The 21,111-nt window shown below is 43.3% G+C and overlaps 1 protein-coding gene across 1 annotated transcript in view; it reads left to right on the top strand.

The window, feature by feature from the left end:
• ANK2 (ankyrin 2) overlaps nucleotides 1-21,111 on the top strand; it is a 130,393-nt gene that overhangs the window by 50,538 nt on the left and 58,744 nt on the right. Inside the window, exons 11-21 of the mRNA XM_054392352.1 lie at nucleotides 506-703; nucleotides 3,742-3,840; nucleotides 4,020-4,118; nucleotides 6,601-6,699; nucleotides 7,602-7,799; nucleotides 9,695-9,793; nucleotides 12,039-12,236; nucleotides 13,304-13,402; nucleotides 13,508-13,606; nucleotides 15,998-16,096; nucleotides 18,140-18,238. Coding sequence (XP_054248327.1) covers nucleotides 506-703; nucleotides 3,742-3,840; nucleotides 4,020-4,118; nucleotides 6,601-6,699; nucleotides 7,602-7,799; nucleotides 9,695-9,793; nucleotides 12,039-12,236; nucleotides 13,304-13,402; nucleotides 13,508-13,606; nucleotides 15,998-16,096; nucleotides 18,140-18,238 — 1,386 coding nt within the window. The remainder of the gene's footprint in view (nucleotides 1-505; nucleotides 704-3,741; nucleotides 3,841-4,019; nucleotides 4,119-6,600; nucleotides 6,700-7,601; nucleotides 7,800-9,694; nucleotides 9,794-12,038; nucleotides 12,237-13,303; nucleotides 13,403-13,507; nucleotides 13,607-15,997; nucleotides 16,097-18,139; nucleotides 18,239-21,111) is intronic.

The raw sequence follows: 21,111 nt of genomic DNA on the forward strand, positions 1-21,111 counted from the left end.
ATCGAGTCCAGCCTGGATGAGGCTCTAGACAGCCTGATCTAGTGTGAGGTGTCCCTGCCCATGGCAGGGGGGTTGAAACTAAATGATCCTTGTGGTCCCTTCCAACCCTGACTGATTCTATGATTCTAATGAAAATCTGATTTGAGTTAATGCTAAAGATCATCGAGTCCAGCCTGGATGAGGCTCTAGACAGCCTGATCTAGTGTGAGGTGTCCCTGCCCATGGCAGGGGGGTTAAAACAGGGGGTTGTGGTCCCTTCCAACCCTGACTGATTCTATGATTCTAATGAAAATCTGATTTGAGTTAATGCTATAATGTTCCTCAAATTTGCCTGTGTTTGCTGGAAGGAGAGGGGTGACCTTTGTCAGCTTTCCTTCCAGTCCATAGGCCAGATGTGGATCTGTTTTGGTGGTGAGGCTACTCTGCCAACTCACGATGTCATCCTTCTGATGTGTGCCACCATCTAAGCATCTGTACTTGAGGTTACTGTCTTCTTTTGCCACAGAATGGACTCTCTCCACTTCACATGGCGGCCCAGGGTGACCATGTGGAATGTGTCAAACACCTGCTGCAGCACAAAGCTCCCGTGGATGACGTCACGCTGGATTACCTGACCGCCCTCCACGTGGCTGCGCACTGCGGCCACTACCGCGTCACCAAACTCCTCCTGGACAAGAGAGCAAACCCCAATGCTCGTGCCCTGGTAAACCAATCCCACCACCTGCACACTTGGTTACACAGCACTGCCCAGGGCGGATGAGTAGCCCTTTCCAGTAAAGCTGAGTGAAAACTCTGCCAGCAAACTCCCAACTACCTTCAAGAGTTGCAGTGGCTTGGCAGGGGTTGTCACAGCTGCTGGTTACCAGTGGTGTGTCTCATAGCATTAGGCCTTGTCACACACTGTGTCCTGTGGTAAGTGGCTGTAGGGTCAGGACAGGAAGCTCAAGAGAGTTCCTAAAATCAGAGCCATTACTAGCTAGTGTTGGTATTGTACTGGAATAATAATTCAGTTTTCCATACTGTGTGATATGGTACACAATTTATGAGCTTTCAACTGAATCAGTTAATTGGCATGGAGAAGATATATTAAAAAGCTAATATTTCTGCAATTATCCACTTATAACATTCCCACTATTAGGTGCCACTTTTCTTCCTTTTCAAAACACAGTTCTTCTGATGCTTACAGGAAACCAGGTATGACTCCTTTCACTCACTGATCAGACCTTTATCCCCTAACTGAGAGAAAACCATCACATTTGGCTTTGGGGACATACAAAGCTTTCAAGAGTATGTAATCTCTCCAAACCCAGACAAGATTCCAGTTTTCTTTAATAGGAAGTGTCCCCATGGACTGTTAGTTGGAGGGAAGTTAAAATACTCCCTGGAGAGCAGAGACTCTGAACCTCAGATAGTTTTGCATGGCAATAGGTCTGCCATTGCCTGCTGCATTCAGTTTCTCCACAGAACTTCCACTGCAAGCCATTCTGATGTCTTCCCCAGCCTCTTGGCTTGACTAGGACCCTGTGTCTTGTGCCCTTACTTCCCATACTTCCTTGGAACTGACTTTTCTGCTGCCCTCGCATTGTTTGCCTCTCCATACTCACAAATCCTGTAACCCCCTTTGCTTCTTCCCCTTACGCTTTTCTTGTTTTGCCTTTCTCAGTATCATGTTTACTTGGTTGATCTTTTTCATTGCTGTTTTCATCCTTTCTTGCTTTTCTTGCCAGAATTCTCATTATCTTTAGCTGTCCTTTCTGCAATACCCACATACACACGTATGCTAGCCCAGGCATCTTCTTTCTTTCCTTCCATGACCAGAAATAGACTTTCTCTTCCCTTCTGTCCCTTCCTCTCTGCCTCCCTCCCTTCATCCCTCCCTCCCTCTCTCTCTCTCTCTCTTCTTCCCTCCTTCCTTCTCTTCCTCCCTTCCAGAGAAACATCTGGAATGAAAGCACACCACCCTCAGGCTCCTCTGCCTCTTTGTTTTCTTCCCTCCAGACTGGTATTTTTTTTTTTCACCTCTATCTTGTTTTGTTTCCCACCAGGGCCTTGTCCCCTCTGGCTTGTTTATAGTATTTAATATATTAAATGATGCTCATAATTTGTTAGTGATATGTTTTTTCTGTCTTCTCCTCTCTTCCAACAAACTGTTCCTCCCTTGAACAGAAGTAGGAAAATTAAACCAACTCGGGTAGTAAAATTAAGAGAAAACACAGAAACTTCTGAAATAGAAAAACTCCCTGTAGAATATATGGAGATACATTGTATGGGAAGTAAAATATCTAATGGTTTTGATTCCTTCCTTAGGAACTGGAGAAGGCTAATGGTAGTATAACATTCAGCAGAGTCCTGTGATGGAATACACTTCACAAAGAATTAATTTTTTAGCTAGATTGGAAAAAAAATAAACTGTAATTTGGGGATACAAGTACTACATGGGTCCTTAGCTTTGGGGATACAAGCACTACATGGGTCCTTAGCTTTTTCAATTTGTATATGCTTTAAAACACCTTCAGATCAACTAGTAATTAACACTGCCCTTAACAGAAGCTGACTGTAGAATTATCTGTCACATGCTTTTTTCCCATGAGCTACAATTTCACTGATCAGTTGTTTCCTGCTAGTTGGTTGTTTAGCAATACTCATCCTTTTCAGTAGAAATTACAGCAAGTTTTCAAACATTACCTAAAGATGTTACCTGTGCTTGTCACTAAAACGTTCACATCTGGTGAATCATGTGTTTGCTTAGCTTTAGGCACACACTTAACCTGCATTAACTGTAATAGTACATCTAAAAAAGCTTGAAGTCAAAGCATGCAGTATGAAGACATGCTTTGGTTTGAGCTCCAGCCTTACTGAACAGGCATCCCAAAGAAACGAATATGTTGGTAAGCACAACACAAACTATTGTCTCACAATACGAAATGCAATCTCAGTTTGAGATGTTCCCTTCCACACCCCCCTTTCATCCCTGAGCCTGTCCCACTGAGTTTTAATCCAGGTGAGGGCTGACACCTTGCTTACAATGCTTTACAACTCAGCAGGGTGGGAGTAAAGGAAGGGGGGCCACAAACACTTCAAGAGTGAACAGTTCTTGAGAAAGCATGGCTGAAGTAGCAATTATGTGTGTAAGATACCTCACAGAATCCAGAGACACAAACATGAATACACTATACTGTAGATTGATGCATAAATAGAAAAGTAAATACAGCTGCTTAGACTACAAAGGCCAAATTAAAATGAGATACAAAGTTAAATTAGATTAAAAAGACAGCTAAGGTCTGGGTGAAGTACTCTAGGAATATAACAGAGATGTATAAAATGTGCTTTAGAATTTCAAAATACTCTAACTGATGTCCAAGTGATCACTATTAGTTCTCACATTTTCCTTGTGTTAGGCACCCTTGGGAACTGCTCTAAGGTACCCTTCTGTATACATGTGTGCAACCTTTGGAACCACACACAGCCAGGCACAGCCTTACACTTGAACTGAGAACGGGCATGCCTGCATTTGGGTTTTGGAGGTGGAAGTTCAGTTTCTCTCCATCACCTGAGAAGAAAGCAGCAGCACTGCTTTGTTCTGTCTCCGACTAGAGGGAGGTGTCTGTAATTCATAACCTGTTGTGCTTAAAGAACAATTGCTTCTGGCAGTCTAACAGTGCTGCTCGCGGCGTGCCGGCGCGGAGCTGCCCGGGAAGCACAGCTGCTTGTTTTCCACTAACCCGACTGTCTTTTGCACAGAATGGTTTTACTCCACTGCACATTGCCTGCAAGAAAAATCGCATCAAAGTCATGGAACTCCTGGTGAAATATGGGGCTTCAATCCAGGCTATAACAGAGGTAGAAAAAACGTTTCATGTCCTGAAGAAACATTCCTTCTCTCTCTCTCTCTCTCCCTTTTTGCTTCCTTTTTTCTCTCTCCTCTCGTGCCTCATCTTCACTTGTGTTTTATTTAAACAAAGCAGCCCCTTCCCTACGCCCGTGCAGAGGAGTAAAACTGCTCTTGCTTTGTTTCGCAGTCGGGCCTCACACCAATACACGTGGCTGCATTTATGGGCCACTTGAACATAGTCCTCCTTCTGCTGCAGAATGGAGCCTCTCCTGATGTCACTAACATTGTGAGTATGGCTTTGACTAGCGTCATCTGTGCAATACCTCCTCCAAAAGGGGTCTGTAGCTCAACCAAAGGTCACATTTTAATGATACATTATGGCTTCCTTGCATTTTAGGACAAATCCTTCTAGCACCTTGCAGTAGAGAAGGGAGAATGGTGATTGTATGCGCACTGTGAGCCAGATGTGGTTTCACGTGGTCTTCAATATTGCTCCAGTAGGTCAAGTTTCCCTTAGAAACAGACAAAGCTCACCAAAGATATCCAAAACTGAATATAAGCCAAGTCACAGGAAAGACTGTGTTCCCGTTCTGAAGGATGGAATTGAAATCCGAACAGCTCTAATGTCTGCTTGCAGAGCTTCACTGGCTGCCATGAAATTGTGTCATTTGTGTCAGTGAAGGGGCATAAAATGCTTAAAACCTAACAATTAAACAGCAAGGAGAAATGTGAAACTGGAGACATTCCTCTTCCACAGGAAATTCCAGGAACTTGTGCCTTTTGAAAGAACATGCTCACATCTAGAAAATGTGACCTTTGGGAGGTAACACAAAATGCAGACCGTGCCTTACCATAGAAATCAGTGTTTGCACACCAAAAACCCAGTTGCCAAGAAGAATAACAATCAAACACATGCAGTAGTTTTCTAAGTTGTGTTTCATAGCTGTCTTGCTGTTGGAATCTGTCAGTATAAACAAATACTCAGCTGACATCCACCTGCCACATTGAAAGCAGCTTTTTTGCCAGTAAGGAATACTATAGATAAAAGTGTTTCCAACAACAAATTTAATAATCCAGGCATGCTGGACTTCTCGGTTTTTCTCATTAGAAGACTCTTACATGGAACCTAGTAAAATGTTGAGCACACTGAGTTGGTTGCTTGAGTTCTTAGAGCAGACTTTCCCTGACAAAGTCTCTTGGTGCTTTTCATACTTTTTTTTATAGAAACAATATTTATATAAAATCTTTATTGATGGTATGGAAGCCAACAAGAAATTCTCATGGAAGCAGTAAAAAGAATTGTGCTACCAAACATTTGTGTGCAAAGTTTCACACTTCACAGTTTATGCTACGCAGGTGTCTTGGCTTTTACTTGGTAAACTGAAAGTCCCTGTTGAATTACAGTTTCCAAAAGCTAAATTGCTTTGCTAATTCAAGTACAAAAGGTCTCTATAGAAATTTGATCTTTAGAGTGTGTGAAATATAAACCTTATTCACATTTTAAACAGCTCATTCCTCAGGTAATAAAGTTTCTATAGATGAAATGCTCTATTAAGATTTGTAGCTAGGACTGTGGGATTTTGTTTGCTGCCTTCCTGCTAATCACAGCTGGTAATAGAATGTTAGTTGTAAAATGACAAGATAAATCAACTCCTGGTGAAGTGGGTTTGCTTTAATTAGAAGTTTATAACAGTAGGCAAGCTCAGGCTGCTGCTTTTCCTGCATCTAGATGAAGGACAAGATTCCTGATTCTGACGTGAAAGATCTTGACTGGAGTGTTCATTTTGGCTGTTCGACTTGGTAGTCATGGGGGTAAAAAAGCCTTACAACAGGATATATTCCAGCTCAAAAGTAAGGAGAGGGAACAGTTAACACAAAAAAATGATCAGCCCTGCTGTGTTATCATAGCATAACCATACAGAGCTCCTGGTTGCAGAACTGTCCTCATCGATCAGGTGTTGATGCTGCATGGGGACTGCTTTAGTCCACTGTAGGACACTGTGCTCAAAGAATGTTGGACAGTGCAAAATTAAGCTAGAAACACCAGGAATGCTCACTGTCAGTGTTCCTCTGCAAACCTATGCAAAAATTTGAATGCTTTGAATGCAGCATACGTATTTCATTATCCTGACCTGAAATTCCACTTCACTCCCATCAGTGTTCTGGAATTTCATATTCTGCTTCAAATTCCATGGGTTACAAAAGCCTTGAAAGAAGATTCACTCCATAGCCTGCAGCCAGAGCCACACTGTTGAGCACAGATTTTACATATCTCATATGCCGGCTCAGTTGTGCACAGCCGTTGCAAGGCCTTTTAGTGCTGCCAGCTCCACACAGTGTGCAGGAAGGGACCATCTGGAAAAATAGTCCCTTCCATCTTGAGCCTCATGTGCCTCGCAATCCCTTGAGAGAGACACACTCAGTAGACTCTTTATCTCCTGTGTGGCACACAAGCTGATGCACTGACATGTGGAAAGCTGGGAAACATGTGATCAGGGAAGCCTGTGTGGCAGAATTTTCTGTCAGATAAGATTCTCATTCTGACTCTCTGTATTGAGATCACATTTGTCTGGAATCACTTTCCAAACCAAAGCATACCCAGGCCCAGCAACACTCCTCTCAACTGCCTGTTGGTGGGTTTGAAGCCAGATTCTCAGCTGGCTGAAAGGCAAGCCTCTGTGTGAGCTGGTGTGGGTGGAATTTACACTGTCAGAGCTCTGCTTCTGCCTGGAGCTTTAGGACACTGAAACACTTTTGCTTTTCTGCAGCGTGGAGAAACTGCATTGCACATGGCCGCACGTGCCGGGCAGGTGGAAGTAGTTCGCTGCCTCCTGAGAAATGGGGCCCTGGTTGATGCCCGAGCCAGGGTAGGTGTTCTGATGGCAATTTTTTTTCACTTGCTCTTACACAAAACTATATACGAAGCAGAGGAGCTCTAGGGAGCTCAACAAAATCAACCCCTCCTCCCCACAAGTGATGCAAAGGCAGTTGCTCACTGCCTCCCACAAGCAGACTGATGCCCAGCTGGTCTCTGAGCAACAGCTCCTTTGGAAAAACCTCCCCCCTGCCCCTGCTGGTTTTATTGCTGAACATGACATTATCTGGTATGGATTATCTCTTGGGTCAATTCAGGCCAGCTGTCCTGGCTGTGTCCCTTCCTAACCTCTTGCCCACCCCCAGTTTATTCCCTGAGGGGGCAGAGGGAGAAATGGAGAAGCCTTGGTGCTGTGCAAGCAAGCACTGTTCAGCAATAGCTCAAGCACTGCTGTGTTACCAACACTGTCTTGGTCAGAAATCTAAACCACAGCACCATATGGGCTGCTGTCAGAAAAATTAACTCCATCCCAGCTAGACCCAGTACAATGTGCCCGGTTCAAACCAAGCAAGGAGGTGTACAGCCATGTCCTAAGCCCAAACATCAGAGGTTCTAATAGTAGTTAGTGCCAGTTTTTGAAACCAAGGGAGCTGTTTGTAGAGCAAGGTACAGCTGTTGTAAAATAAATCAAGGACACAAAAAGGAGCAGGTGATGCTCACAGTGATGTGCACTATCTGCTTGATAAAAGGAGGAAATCATATTTTTCTTCACAGTTCTCTGTTCTAATAAGACATTGCTGAAGATCATAATGAAAATTAACCTGTGAGCCCCCTTGTCTTTTTTTTTTTTTTTCAGTATGATTTTTGCTTAGATAAGATCCATTGGGATCAACCAGGTTATTGTGTTCGGGGTGGTTCTACCTGCACTAATGATCTACTGGATTTGAGTTGTAGGAAGAACAGACTCCACTGCACATCGCTTCTCGCTTGGGTAAAACGGAGATTGTCCAGCTTCTGCTGCAGCACATGGCCCACCCTGATGCTGCCACAACCAATGGGTACACTCCACTGCACATCTCTGCCAGAGAGGGACAAGTTGATGTCGCTTCAGTTCTCCTAGAGGCAGGTGCCTCCCACTCCATGTCCACCAAAGTAAGACACTTTACGTCTGTATTCCAGTCACGCAGGCAGCCCACGACTGTTCCATGAGGAATTCTAGGGTTCTGTGAATGTTCTTTCACACTGAGAAATTGATCCAGTTTGGGCCTTTTGTTTTGTTCTTACTTGTCAACAGACTGAAGTAATGTGTCAGAAGTTAATCAATTTTTGACATTTTGCTGTCATCTGAAGTTGAAAGTTTGGTACCCACTGGAGCCAAATGCATGATAAATATGATCCCAACAGGCTTAAAACATTCATATCCTTATTTCTTTCTTTCCCATTGTGTTATGGGTAGGGTTTTTTGACCAAAATTTTCAAAAGAGAGGGTGTTGACACTTTTTCTTATGAACAGGCCTGGTTGTTCTTCAATACCTTGTTTATTTAAATAGTAAAAGAATTCTGGTCAGTGCCAGCTGAAAGGAATGTTCCTAAAACATAGAAGTCAGCATCTGTCCAGTCACATCTAATGCTAAATCTCTTTTCAGTGGCTCTGTAAACGAGGTGTCACACGACACAACAGAACATTTTGTCTGGGGTTATAAAGGAACTAGCCTGCAGAATCATCATTGTTTTGTTAGCCAAAAATGTTTACCAATAGATTGCTAACAGAGTGGTGAACATGTAAGAAAATGGATAGCTGTGGACAGAATTATGTGCCAAGATCTTTTCTAAATGTATGACAAGTGATTAAGTGGGAATCATTTAATTCTCACTCTTGTTTTAGGTCTTAAAAAAGCAACCCTGATTTTACAGCTGGTGCTTCAAACATAGTTTTGAACCATGGGCTGTCTTCCAGGGTTCAGAAGACTAAACCAGCAATTTTCAAATTACGGTCCACAGATTACTGGGAACACTTGCTGTTCTGCTTTTATCCAGCTGTTAAATCACATTAAAATGGCTAAAAATACGCTAAAAACTTTTCTAATTTCCCATATTGCTTTATGGCAATTGCTGAAGTACCGCAGGAACATTTTATAATTATGAGTAGGAGAAGATGCCGTCCACTGGATAATGACTCTGATTCATGAGCTGGAAATGGTTGAGATTCCCTGATGTAAACTCTTTTTTGAGGTGGGATTAATGCAACAAGATGATCATGACAATAGATGTTACCCATCACTTATCTGTCAGGCAAATAGGTCATTGTAACTCCCTGGAATTACTGTCAGGGCAGTGGTGCATTCTGCCACCTACTGTCTTGCTTCCATGAGTTTTCCTTATCAACACGCTATAAAATAAAAGAACAGGCAAAGACCATCTTAGTTTGGCACAGACCTTACTGACAAGCATTATTTGAATAGAAGAAGGACTCTTTAAAAAGACAAGATTTTCACTCTTTCCCACAACGTGTTTGAGTCAGGCATGATGTGTTTTAAGCTGCGCTTCAGAAGGTGCAGAATTTAGTGTTGAGATGGACACAGGAGTCCAAATATAAATCATTCTTCAACAAACTCTAAAAGAGGAACGCAAAGTTTGGAGCAGAATAGCTGAATTTATCTGGAGTTTCATTGTTGCTGGCAACAATTGATACAGGAAATATTTCTGAAGCTGTCATCACAAAGCTAAGAAGTGCAGCTGGTTTGGAGTAGAGATTTGAACACTGCCCACACACTCACTGTCTGTTGCTAGTAGAGTTTGTGTCAGATAAAATGTCTACCAGCCTGACAGAACGTACATAGGAAGAAATAACACAAGGGAAACTATTTTCTTGTATTTCATGCTTCTCAAAATGCTTTCAAGACATGATGCTCTTTCTAGGTCTGGCTATTGATTTTGTGAGCTAGAATATAGGTTGAAAAGTAAGCCCTTAGTAGATAGCTCTTAAGAGAGAGATGTCAGCATGACCTTTAACAAACATCTGCCTTTCCTCTCCTGGAATCTTTCAGAAGGGATTCACGCCATTGCATGTGGCAGCCAAATACGGGAGCCTGGAAGTGGCAAAACTCCTGCTGCAGCGTCGTGCCTCTCCTGATTCAGCTGGCAAGGTACTGATGAGAAAGGAAAAAAAAAAATCAGTAGCATTTGGATTCTCCTTTAGGAGAGGATCGTGTGAAATATACACACCAAGAAGGCTGCAGCGGCTGTTGCACGGTGGCTTTGGCTTAGCTTGGGGTCACATTGTCCCAAGAGTGATGGATGTGGAAACTATGCTACCAAGCATGTCTGGTTTGGGTCCCTGGCAGGAGGGAGAGCTGTTTCTGTGGCTCAGCAAGCGCCGGTTCCGTTAAATTGCCCAAACCGTCAAAGTTCCAATGGATAAACACGGGGATGTGGCCCCGTTTTCCCGCATGCTGTGGGAATCGCTTAGTGTGGGCTCTGGGGAGATGGAAACGGGTGTTGGGCTGCCCAGCTTCACTCTCTTACCGCTTTTTCCCCGCTAACGGCTAACGCCCGCCCGCTGCGGCTTTCCCCATTCTCCTTCCCCGGTGACCCCTCCCGTCCCCGCCCTTGCAGAACGGCCTCACCCCGCTGCACGTGGCGGCGCACTACGACAACCAGAAGGTGGCGCTGCTGCTGCTGGAGAAGGGCGCCTCGCCGCACGCGACCGCCAAGGTGAGCTCCCCGCCTGCCGCCGCCGCGCCCGCCCGTCCTCTGCCCTCGCCCGCGCCTCTCCCAGCCCCGCCAGGACCCCCCTGACCGTCTGAAGTGATGGAATGAGCCCCAGCACACGGGTGGGACGACACGGGGTGGGCGGGCGTCAGAGGTTGTCGCCAGGTGGCTGAGTCGCTGAAGTGTGTGAGGTTGAAGTAGATGACCCAAAGGTAGCTAAAGGGTGGGTGTCAAGAGAGTAGGGACAGACTCTTCAGTGGTGCCCAGCAGCGGGACAGGGTGCAAACAGGCCCAAGCTAGAGAACAGAAAGTTGCATCTGAACACAAAGAAAAACTTTGCTGGGAGGGTGCTAGAGCACTGGAGCAGGCAGCTTGAGGAGTCGTCTTCTCTGGAGAGATTCCAAACCTGCCTGGACACTGGGGTCCTGGGCGACCTGCTCTGGATGACCCTGCTTTAGCAGGGGGGTTGGACTGGGTGATCTCAAGAGGTCACTTCCAACCCCCACTTGTTCTGTGATTCTGTGACCTTTAAAATTCCCAGCCCACAGCAGTGTGATTTTAGCTGAGTTGGCCCTTGCCAAGTGATCCTCTGTCTAGATGAGTGTACAGTTCTCCTTTGTTGAAAAATAAGAAATGTGTATGTTTATGTGCCTGTGTATGTATCTATGTATGTGGATGTATATCTGTGTGTGTGTGTGTATATATATATGTATGTGTATGTATACATGTGTGTCTCCACCCATTTTTATGTTTGTGAGTTTTAGTTGTGCCTTGAACTCACTTCAGTATTGTGTAACCTCAGGAATGATGTGTGTATTCTAAGCAGGCATAGGGAGAATTCGTTCCAGGGTTAGCAGCAGTGTCATCACTGTCAGGCAAAGGTTATTAAAAGGAGGAAATAATGAATGAATCAGTGCTGCTGTCAGAATGTTCTGCCCCATGTGAGGCTGCCGTTGTACGTGCTGCCAAAAAACGCAGCTTGTCCATGAAGGGTTTGTATCAGAGTCATTGCTACCTTGTGGTGCATGGAGAGCAGCAATAGCTGCAGTTGCAGTAGGATAGTTTGGTTAAACTCCCTTTAAAAAAGACAGACCAACTGACTAAACGCCTCCAGAGGCACTGCCTGCCTCTAACCCAGAAATTTCTCCCACAGTACATTGTTGAACAATTAAAGGGAGTTAGGGGGGAAGTTGCCATATTACCAGAAAGTACCATCAATGCTTTGCTGAAATGGTTAACTGGATCAGGAAAACGTTACTCTCTATTGCTGTTTCCAGCCAGTGCCGTGACTGGCACACCTATCAAAATTCCATATGCAAACACCCCTCTACTCACATGCTCCAGAAAGGCGTAATGCACCCATCACTCATCACAGAGAATGTCACTCATCAGTCAAAAGTGAATATTTACAACATAGGCTCTTCAAAATGTAGGTGTCATGCTCGGGATAATTTGAAGGTGTCAGTGGAACAGCCTTTGCTCTAGCTTAGGGGGTGAAAATAACAGATGGACAAAGCAGCTCAACAGCAGGGACATATCTGGCTTTGAAAATATAATGAACTCTCGTCTCTAGTAATAAGGAAGAACATAAGCTAATACTATTTTGTGATGTTTGACTTCTTAAGCTTATATGGCTGTTCTGTTAACTTTTTTCTCATTTTGTTTCCTGGCTGGTGTTAGAATGGCTACACTCCTCTGCATATTGCTGCCAAGAAAAATCAGATGCAGATAGCTACCACTTTATTGAACTATGGGGCTGAGACCAACATTTTAACCAAGCAGGGAGTCACCCCACTTCATTTGGCCTCCCAAGAAGGTCACACTGACATGGTGACCTTGCTGCTGGAGAAAGGATCCAATATCCACGTGGCAACAAAGGTAACTTGCAACCGAAGACAAAGGACTGTGGGTGGGAGAATCCAGTGAGGCACAAAGTGTGGTGTAGGGATGGTGTCACATGGTTAGCAATTCTCAGCTTCATTTCCTTATAGACTTATTTGTGACAACAGGTGGGTGAACAGTAAAAGTGAGACATGTAGGACTAGCAGATGGATTGACCACTGAACTTATATCATACGATTAGTAGCTGTACTGGGTAATGCACAGGAGGAGCTGCATCTGTTTGCTGTTGCTGGAGGAAGGTGATGCAGCACCTGGCTCTTCTGGGGAAGTTAGAGGAGGAAAGGCTGAAATTATTGATTTTAGGTGGGTTTTTTTTTGATTGCACACAACAGACTTTTATAAAAACCAAGTTTCTCAAACAAACCCTGTTACTGTAGCTCTTCACAGGTCACCAGATTCACCCAGGCACCTATGTAAGTCTTTAGTTAAGGTCAGAAACCTGCAGCTTTTGTTCATACAAGTCAAAGTGGAAGACTTGAGCCTGCCATTAATGTGTTCTGCTAGCTAAGCAATGAGGAACAAGGGCATTTTCATTTCTCTTACAAAATTTGCTCCCTGCCTTGCTCATGCACTGCGTGTGTGATCACAGACAACTTTTAGTTAAAGGCTGTGTCCATTTCCTTGGCATCTGTGAATGGGATCCATTTCTGGAGTTATTTTCTTCATTGTGCCTCGTGCCTGCTGTTGTCAAGGTTCCCTTCCAGTCTGAGGAGTGGGAAGCACAGTGAATGTGCTTTTCTAATTTATTAATGGGCTCCTCATCTTCCCAAGTGACATTATGGTATAAAATCGTGATCACTGGTGCCTGAAAGTTTTACTCTGTGGAGATGGTGATGTCATTTCTTTGGAGCTGTTTGTCAGCTGGAACAGGAGAAACATCAACTCTACGTTGTTTAAAAAGCCACCTGTACTTAGGAGCTATAGTTAGGATCTCTTCATGTTTTAAAGATGAGCAGGTGGGAAAGCCTGGATTTCTTTCCTCATGTAAAGTAAGTTTTATTCTTATCTTTGTTTTTAAATTATTTTATGTCTTTCACCTCCAGACTGGCCTGACATCCTTACACCTTGCAGCTCAAGAGGATAAAGTGAACGTGGCTGAAATACTCACAAAACATGGTGCAAACCAAGATGCTCAGACAAAGGTAAATCATGGTATGGCTGCTGTCTCCAGTATGCCAAAGGATGTTTCTGTTGTAAGGAATGTTCCACTGAGCTTGCAGTTTTACTTATTTGTTCTTTTCTTGTAGCTTGGTTATACACCTTTAATTGTGGCGTGTCACTATGGAAACATCAAAATGGTGAATTTTCTCCTCAAGCATGGAGCAAATGTCAATGCTAAAACAAAGGTAAAGAATTTTTCATTGCTTGCTTTTGCTCATTGTAAAGAACCTAGTAACCAAGCACTACAAATACACCCCCCCTCTTCACTAGGCAACTATTATTATTGCTTGTTTCTGATTTCTGATCTCATTTACACCAGTGTAATACTGGTGTCCTGCCAGCCTAGTAAGTAACAATTCAGGCAATTTGAGGCTGATGCCAGGTTCTTTCCAGTCTGCTGCGAGAAGAGTGGGAAGACTTGCTGCTGATCAAGTGTGGGTGGTACGATTTCAGCAGAGGAAGCAGCTGCAGTGGGAGAATGAACTTTACTGAAGACAGATTTGGGATTTTTTTGAAGGGAATCTGGATACACTGTTACTGACCAGTTACACCGAAATGGACATGATTGCCTGTAACCAGAGTTAAAAGAAATCCACTGATTTCAGCTGTTTCTTCTAGTAGAAACTGGAGGGCTGAATGTGATGCATTTTGTAGCCAAAATTGTGTGTTTTTTGAGGGAACACAGAGAGGTTCTGGTGACAGCAGCAGTGTGTTGCATCTCAGACACCATCACATCACCTTATCAAGCAGAGAAGGCTACCCGAGGAGCTGCAGGGCTTCAGCTTAGTTAAAGCTGGCTTCAGGCAATAGCTGGCTACTAGCTTTGACTGACTGTTTTGGGATTAACAGGAAGAAGTCCATTGATAATTCTAGTGATATACTTTGCATTTGTAAGATCCAGTCTACATCACAGGCTGTGGTCTGCTGGTCCCTCTGGCCAGCTCCACCCAAGCTGTGAACTGTGGAATGGATTCATCTCTCAAAATAGCACTATTTCATCACACTGCTCACAGCTCAATGTGGTAAGAAACAGCAAAGTAAATAATAAAAGATGCTGGCCCCTCCCTTGTGAGATCATCCAAAATCAATGGGCAAAACCCAGGGATTCCAGAAGAACAGGCAACACTGCTAGAAAAACAGCTGACAGGAATTAATAAAGCAGACACTAGCAGTATCCAAATGATGGCTGCCAAGATGCTCAGCTCACTTTTTTTGGAGGCTAATAAAGCACAGACATACTTGTGTATTTAGTACTAGGTCTTACTCTACATCCGAGGGGCCACTGGGCCAGAGTCTGACGCATTTTCCCCAGGGGTTTCACTTACTTAGAATAATTTCATTAAAGTCAGCAGGTTTGTATGAGAATATGGGGCTGTTGTTATCCAAAATCTCACACCTAGGGACCAATAAAAATACTGGCAATCTGTCAGCTGGGACTGTGGGCTCAGTTTAAAGAGCAAATCCATCCTGGCTGGATTCAGGATAGGAACCTTAAAGAGTAAGTAACCTCTGTTGCAGTTTTGTTTGTAACTAGAGAAGACCAGCACCATGCTTTGTGCCATCTCCAGTAAAATATGACATGGCTGAATTTTGAAGGACTGCACTAATATTGGAGTCAAGACAGTGAATTTACTTGGCACTACCACTTACAGTAAAATCCTCCTTTGATTTCTTAATAACCCATGCAGAAGTACTTTAAATGAAGGAATGGAGACGGTTCTGAACTATCACTATGTAATTAGTAGTGCACTGCATCACTTGTGTCTGTTTGCTTGCAAAAGAGGTAACTCCCAGAGTGTGCCTTTCAGACCCTGCCTGCAGGCTTTACAGAAGTATACAGCTGATTCTCTGCTTGCTTTCAAAGCCAATTGCAAATAATTTTGTAAATGAATTGCCTGACTGGACTTACACAATACCAGCTCAGATCAGCTAGCTGGAGTACACTTTGGGTATGTCTCTGTATTGTGGCACATGATAACAAATCACTGGAGCAGATAAGTGTGTGGAGTTAAGCCTGTTTATTCCTACAGACACCATGTACATGTATTTAAGTGTAATTACAGCTGGGTCAAGCCTTTTGAAGGCAAAGTAAAGCTAAAATTGATTGACAAGTCTAAGAGGTATATGTCTTTAGCCTTTTTAAAGCAAACAGTCTCAAATCACTACTGTTCAAAATCATATACTTTAAAATCAGGTCAGATAATTGAAAGGCAATCTTGAGGCTTCTATAGGAAACTAAGATGTGAGAGGAAGCAAAATGTTCTCTGCCTCAGCTATGATACTGTGCCCTTAGCAAACCACTTTAACTTCATTGTACCTCATTGTCTCTCCTTCTGATTCAGGAAATGAGGAGATTTTTATTTGAGATGAAAGATGATTTGTGAATAAAATTATTATCTTCCTTTATCTTTTCATTACTCTGGGGAAGAAGCATTATTTTCACCGAGGTTTTAGTATAATTAGGTCAACTGATAGCATAATTTCTTTTTGAAATGTCTCAAAAGGAGCAGAAGGAAGCAAAGTGAAGCATCTAATTACTGGTGGTTGTTTTTCTTTGTTTGCTTTTATCACAACAGAATGGGTACACTCCTCTTCACCAAGCTGCTCAACAAGGCCACACTCACATCATCAACGTTCTCCTCCTACATGGGGCCAAGCCCAATGCCATCACCACTGTAAGTCTGGGAAGTGCCAGTGGGAAATTGTTCCCTTCAGAGCAGGGCTTTGTTTTAGTGAAAGTATTCCTTATACAGCTGGGTGTCAGATGTGTAAATGTCACTTCTTTTCCTTATCCTCTTAAGATGCTTCAGATCAGCTCTCACTGTGCACAAAGCTAAGTGTGAGGTGAGGAAACTGATTTCTGAGCTACAGCATTGGGGCTGGGCACAGTTAGCTGTGCTGTGCTTGTTCAGTTACCCTCTGCCTCGACACTTCTGTCTGTAAATGGATATCTTGATAAGGAGTTTTCCATAAAAAATAAGGGGAAATCAGAACCTGGCTTACTGGGAAGACTTAGATCCAAATTTCTGTTCCTCTATCCAATGGATCTGTTTTAGGTTCTTAGTGAGTTCACTGATGTTAATGTCTCGTCAAGTAAGGAGCCATGGCTCCTTCTCTGCAACTGTCCTATTGCATGTTGATGTTGTTAGCCACCTCTAACTGGATGACCTTTAAAATGTAGCCAGAGTGTCCAAAGCTTGTGTCAGTCCCCAGAGCAGATCAGCTTTCTGTGTCCATGTTCATGTATTCTTAAATCAAGAAAGGTGTCCTGTTTGGTGCTGGAATGATCACATTGGGATAACTTTGCAGAGGATTATTTAAATACCAGTTCATGCATCAGAACATCAAGCAAGAGACCACTGTAGTCAGCTTTTGGAGCTGCAGGTACTATTGGGCATATTCAACCGAAGGTCTGCTGACTTGCTTTCAGTCTTCCTGTAGGGGCCCTCACGCTCAAATTTAATCCAAATCCAAGCAGGGTTGCAAGAATGTGTCTTTACTGCACAGTCTGCATTCTTGCTCAGGTACTAGATCTGTCCTTGTCCATGTGTAGCAATCTCCAGCTTCAGATAAGAGAGAATTTCAACTTTAGACACCTGGCAGGGAGATATGGGAGTGGGACATGAGCAGCTAATGTGCAAGTGGTGGTGACAGTCAAACTGTTTATGCCATGAAGATACTGATCATTCATTTGGTGTGGCTAATCCACAAACATGGTGTCACTTCAGCATTGCTGAGCTTGTCTAATACAGGAGAACTTCAATGATAGATGACTAAAGCCAACACTGAAGTGGAGAGGAGCCCTTGGGCTGATGTCCTGTGCACAGTGGTAGATCATTCCAGTGCAAAGAGTGGTGCAGTGGCTGTCCATGGTTCCCCAGCAGCCCAGCATGTTGTTCTGTGGTTCAGTGCAAAATAATGTAAACCAATTCTGTGTAGAGCTCTTTATAATGAACCATAGCACATGTCCCTTCCTCCCCTGCCTTGAGTGACACAGGGACTGTGGACTGCCGGTGTTCCACCTGATGAATTGGAGATAAATAGTCCTAAACACTTACTATGTCTCATTTTAATGTCCATTAGGTGAATGGCACATCTACATATTGTGGGCATTTAAACTGTAACTAAATGTATTGAAGTGGAAATTATTTCCTCACTCCCAAGCCTTAGTGAGGTTGGTTTTGTGTTTGTGAAATCATTTGCTTTCGTGTACTTATATTGGACATGGATTTTTGTTGCAAAGAGGAATAGAAGTGTGTGTGGACAATACAGCTAGCTGTAAGCTTGTGCTCCCCAAAGAGGGAATTGTAGCTAATAAGGGCTTAACAGTTTCAACTGGAAGTAAAACTGTAGCATTTAAAAATACTCCTTTTAGAAGAGAATTTCTGATGCGGAGTTGTTTATATAACATCGAACAGGAACTTCTGCAGACAAGACACAGCAAGATCTGAGCACCGAAGGGTTAAACCATACAGCACTGTCTTGTTTGGCATAGCAGGCAGATGTAAGTGTGTTGTGTTACCATGGTAATCAGGGCTATAGACTTAAAGAAGTTACAAAGGCAGAGTCAGCTCTAAGGGTGAAAAAGCAGCGATTTCCCGAGGCTGCTGCCTTGTTTTGGATGGAAATGCTGGCTCATGCCGTGTGGAGAGTGAGCTCATTGGTTCACATCAACCCTCCCTCTCAGCGCTCCTCTGCCTTCTCTCCTTTCTCTTCAGAATGGTAACACAGCCCTAGCCATTGCCAGGCGCCTGGGATATATCTCAGTGGTGGATACGCTGAAGGTTGTGACGGAGGAGATCACCACCACCACAACTGTGAGTCGCAGATGCCTTCAAATGTCTCTCTTCTTTATTCCCTGCTTCCCTCAGACTCCCTGGGTATCGTTTTCCTCTTTTGTTTTCTGGTTTTAGCCTCCCCCCCTGCTTTCTGTTGGATTTTTGTAGAAGTGCCTCAGTCTGTCGTGGAAGTGTGTGGTAGTGTGTGCAACACAACAGCCTTCCCCGAGCTAGGTCACAAAGCCTGCCTGCATACAGATGCAAAGCAACCAGCAAAAGCAGAGGATAACTTCTTTTCTAGATATGGGTCTGAGCTGCAAACCCAAACTTTCCAGAAGTTTGTGTGTTCCTGTTTAGAACCTGTCCTGTTTCTGCTTCTCTTTTCACCTCTCCTTTTCTGTCCTCACACCTCCACACCTGTGACACCTACTGAGGCTCACCTATTGCAGCACACCACTGCAAGCTTCTCAGCATTTGGACTAGACCAGCCATGGACTCCTGCCAAGCTGCATGGTGCTCACTAGATGGCTCTGAGCCACATCAATCATATTGTAACTCCAGTCACTTTCAGCTAGGATAGGTTCTGCTTTCCCCAAATATAAAGGACTCTTTCCTTACACGCTCAGTCCTCTCAGCCCTACACACTCTTGGTGGTCTGTATTTTGACTTCAGGGTTTGTGATTAGCATCTGTTGAACACCAGCAAGGTGTTGCTGTTGCTGTAAGGGAGAAATAACTGGTCTGTGCTGACACTCCAAGAGGAGAAGGGTCTAGCTTGTTGGACTTTTACCTACCATCTCCAAATGTTTTAGCAGGTGGAGATGGAGAACATTAGAAATAGTTTGTCATTTTGGAAATTAATATTAAGTTACATTGCTGCATTTTATCTTGAAACACTGCTGTAAGGTCATAATTGTTATTCTGCAGTGCAAGAAAGATAAGCAGTCTAGAAAACCTGTCAGACCTAGATGTCATTTAGGAGCCCAGAGCCATAAAAATACAGATTTACATAATTTAAGATTACTTAAAGGATGCCACCACTCAGTCAGGGAGAGGGATAGAGAGAGGGAAGAAATGCAAAGTCTCCTGTGAAGAAATGGAAAGTAATTCTGATTTTGTTACATGCTGACAGCAAGTGGTGCTGATACTAACCCAGGAAGATGGAATGAAAGTAAGATGGCATAAGGATACAAACAGTGAGCCATGATTTATTAATGACCTGCAAAGATCAGACTGAGCCAGGTTTGGCAAGGGGTTCCAGTGTAATTCCGGGAGAAGTCTCTTAACAAAGACTGCATGGCTTTGCTCTTGTTCAATCATACAGCTCATCACACATTCATGTGCATAAACACATGTGGATCTAGTCAGAGATTTAGAAAAACAAAAGCGAATGAAAATGTTCAGAGAAACTTTACCTCTTTTCAGAAATACAGTTTTTAGCCTCAAATGGCACCGTTGCTGTTCCCTGGGCTGTGTCCTGGCACACATTTCCCTTTATCCCTGTTGTAACTTCCTTTCTATCATATGTTTTGTTGCACTGTGTGGAGCCTTGTACCTTGTATGTGAGTACTAGGTGCTTTGTAATAACAGGGATTATGCTCTGAAAAAGCACCTGTGAGTTACTTGCTTTGGATAAATGTTTCTTTAAACTTGGAGGGTAATGGGTTTTTCTACCAGATACCAGATGCTTGGGCTTTGGGACTGAATCAAATGCTGACCCTTACTTTGCACAGCTGACCCCTAACAGAACTGAACATAGAATAGTGGCTTGTGTAGAAGAGCAATCTGCAATGTTGAGCTGTGGCTGTGTACAAAGCACCTCTTTTAAAAGTCAGGTGGGAACCCTTGGTAAACTCAGCAAATTTTTCAGCTGTGTATTGTTCTGAGTATTTTTATTTTACCTTAGGGATATAGAGAACATAAACCTCTGTTGGTGTTCATGGTGGGAATGTCGATTAAACATAATTTAGAAGAAATCCTGAAAAGGAGGGATAAATAATAGGCACTCCCTGCAATAAAGTTCTCCAGATGGTGAGGTTGGTGTTGCCAAAGCAGAACATAGCACTTAGCACTGGAAGAAAAGGTGCTGTCACCATAGCTACTTCATTCTGTAAGGTTGTTGCTGAGTGAGGCATGGAGGTTGTTGGTTGTTAGGCTGATCCTTTATTCTTATTCAAGTCAGATGAGGAAAAGATCTCCACTGCCAAAGCCTTTGGTCTAACCTGGGGCAAATTTTCCTCTTGCTTGTATTAGTGTTATTATTAGTGGAGCCACATGAATGTAAAGCAATAGAGAGAATAAAGTGCACTTCTTTTTACTCACAGATTAGAGATGAATAAGGAGATAATAAGGTGGAATTTATTTATACAAAGAGACAATAGTCTTCCTGTGGCCAAAAGAATATGTGAGGAGCTTTGAGCTTGTTTACTGCTGTAATCTGAAGTAATCACTGAATTATATAGGTTTATGTACCTGAATTATAGATCTGAATTATTCTGTGCACCAGATGAAAACATGGCCTTTCAATGAGGGTCTTAGATACAGAAGCCTAAAGTAAAGTACTTAACTGAGATCTCAGTGGCACTAAACAGTGGGGAGTTTTTGAGTTGTACACCAAGCACTTTTCAAAGTGGGCTGTTCATGGGGCTAGCTGTGGATTGGAAATTGGGAGAATATTTGATGTTTTAATGTGCCTATCAATAAAACCCCCTCTGGTATTATATTGAAAGTTCATTGAAAAACATTAATTCATACGATTGGTGCAGAATTTATGATTCTTGAGTTCTAGAGTTAGCATTACAGATTTTTTTGTTCTTCTGTACCTCTCTTCAGGAGGGTGAACTGCTGTCACAGTTAAATGCATTTCAAAAATGTAGAGGAGACTTAAAACAAATTTCCCAAGTAATTTCACTG

Source organism: Indicator indicator, chromosome 25, assembly GCF_027791375.1.
Source record: "Indicator indicator isolate 239-I01 chromosome 25, UM_Iind_1.1, whole genome shotgun sequence".
In the NCBI taxonomy this organism is placed as follows: domain Eukaryota; kingdom Metazoa; phylum Chordata; class Aves; order Piciformes; family Indicatoridae; genus Indicator; species Indicator indicator.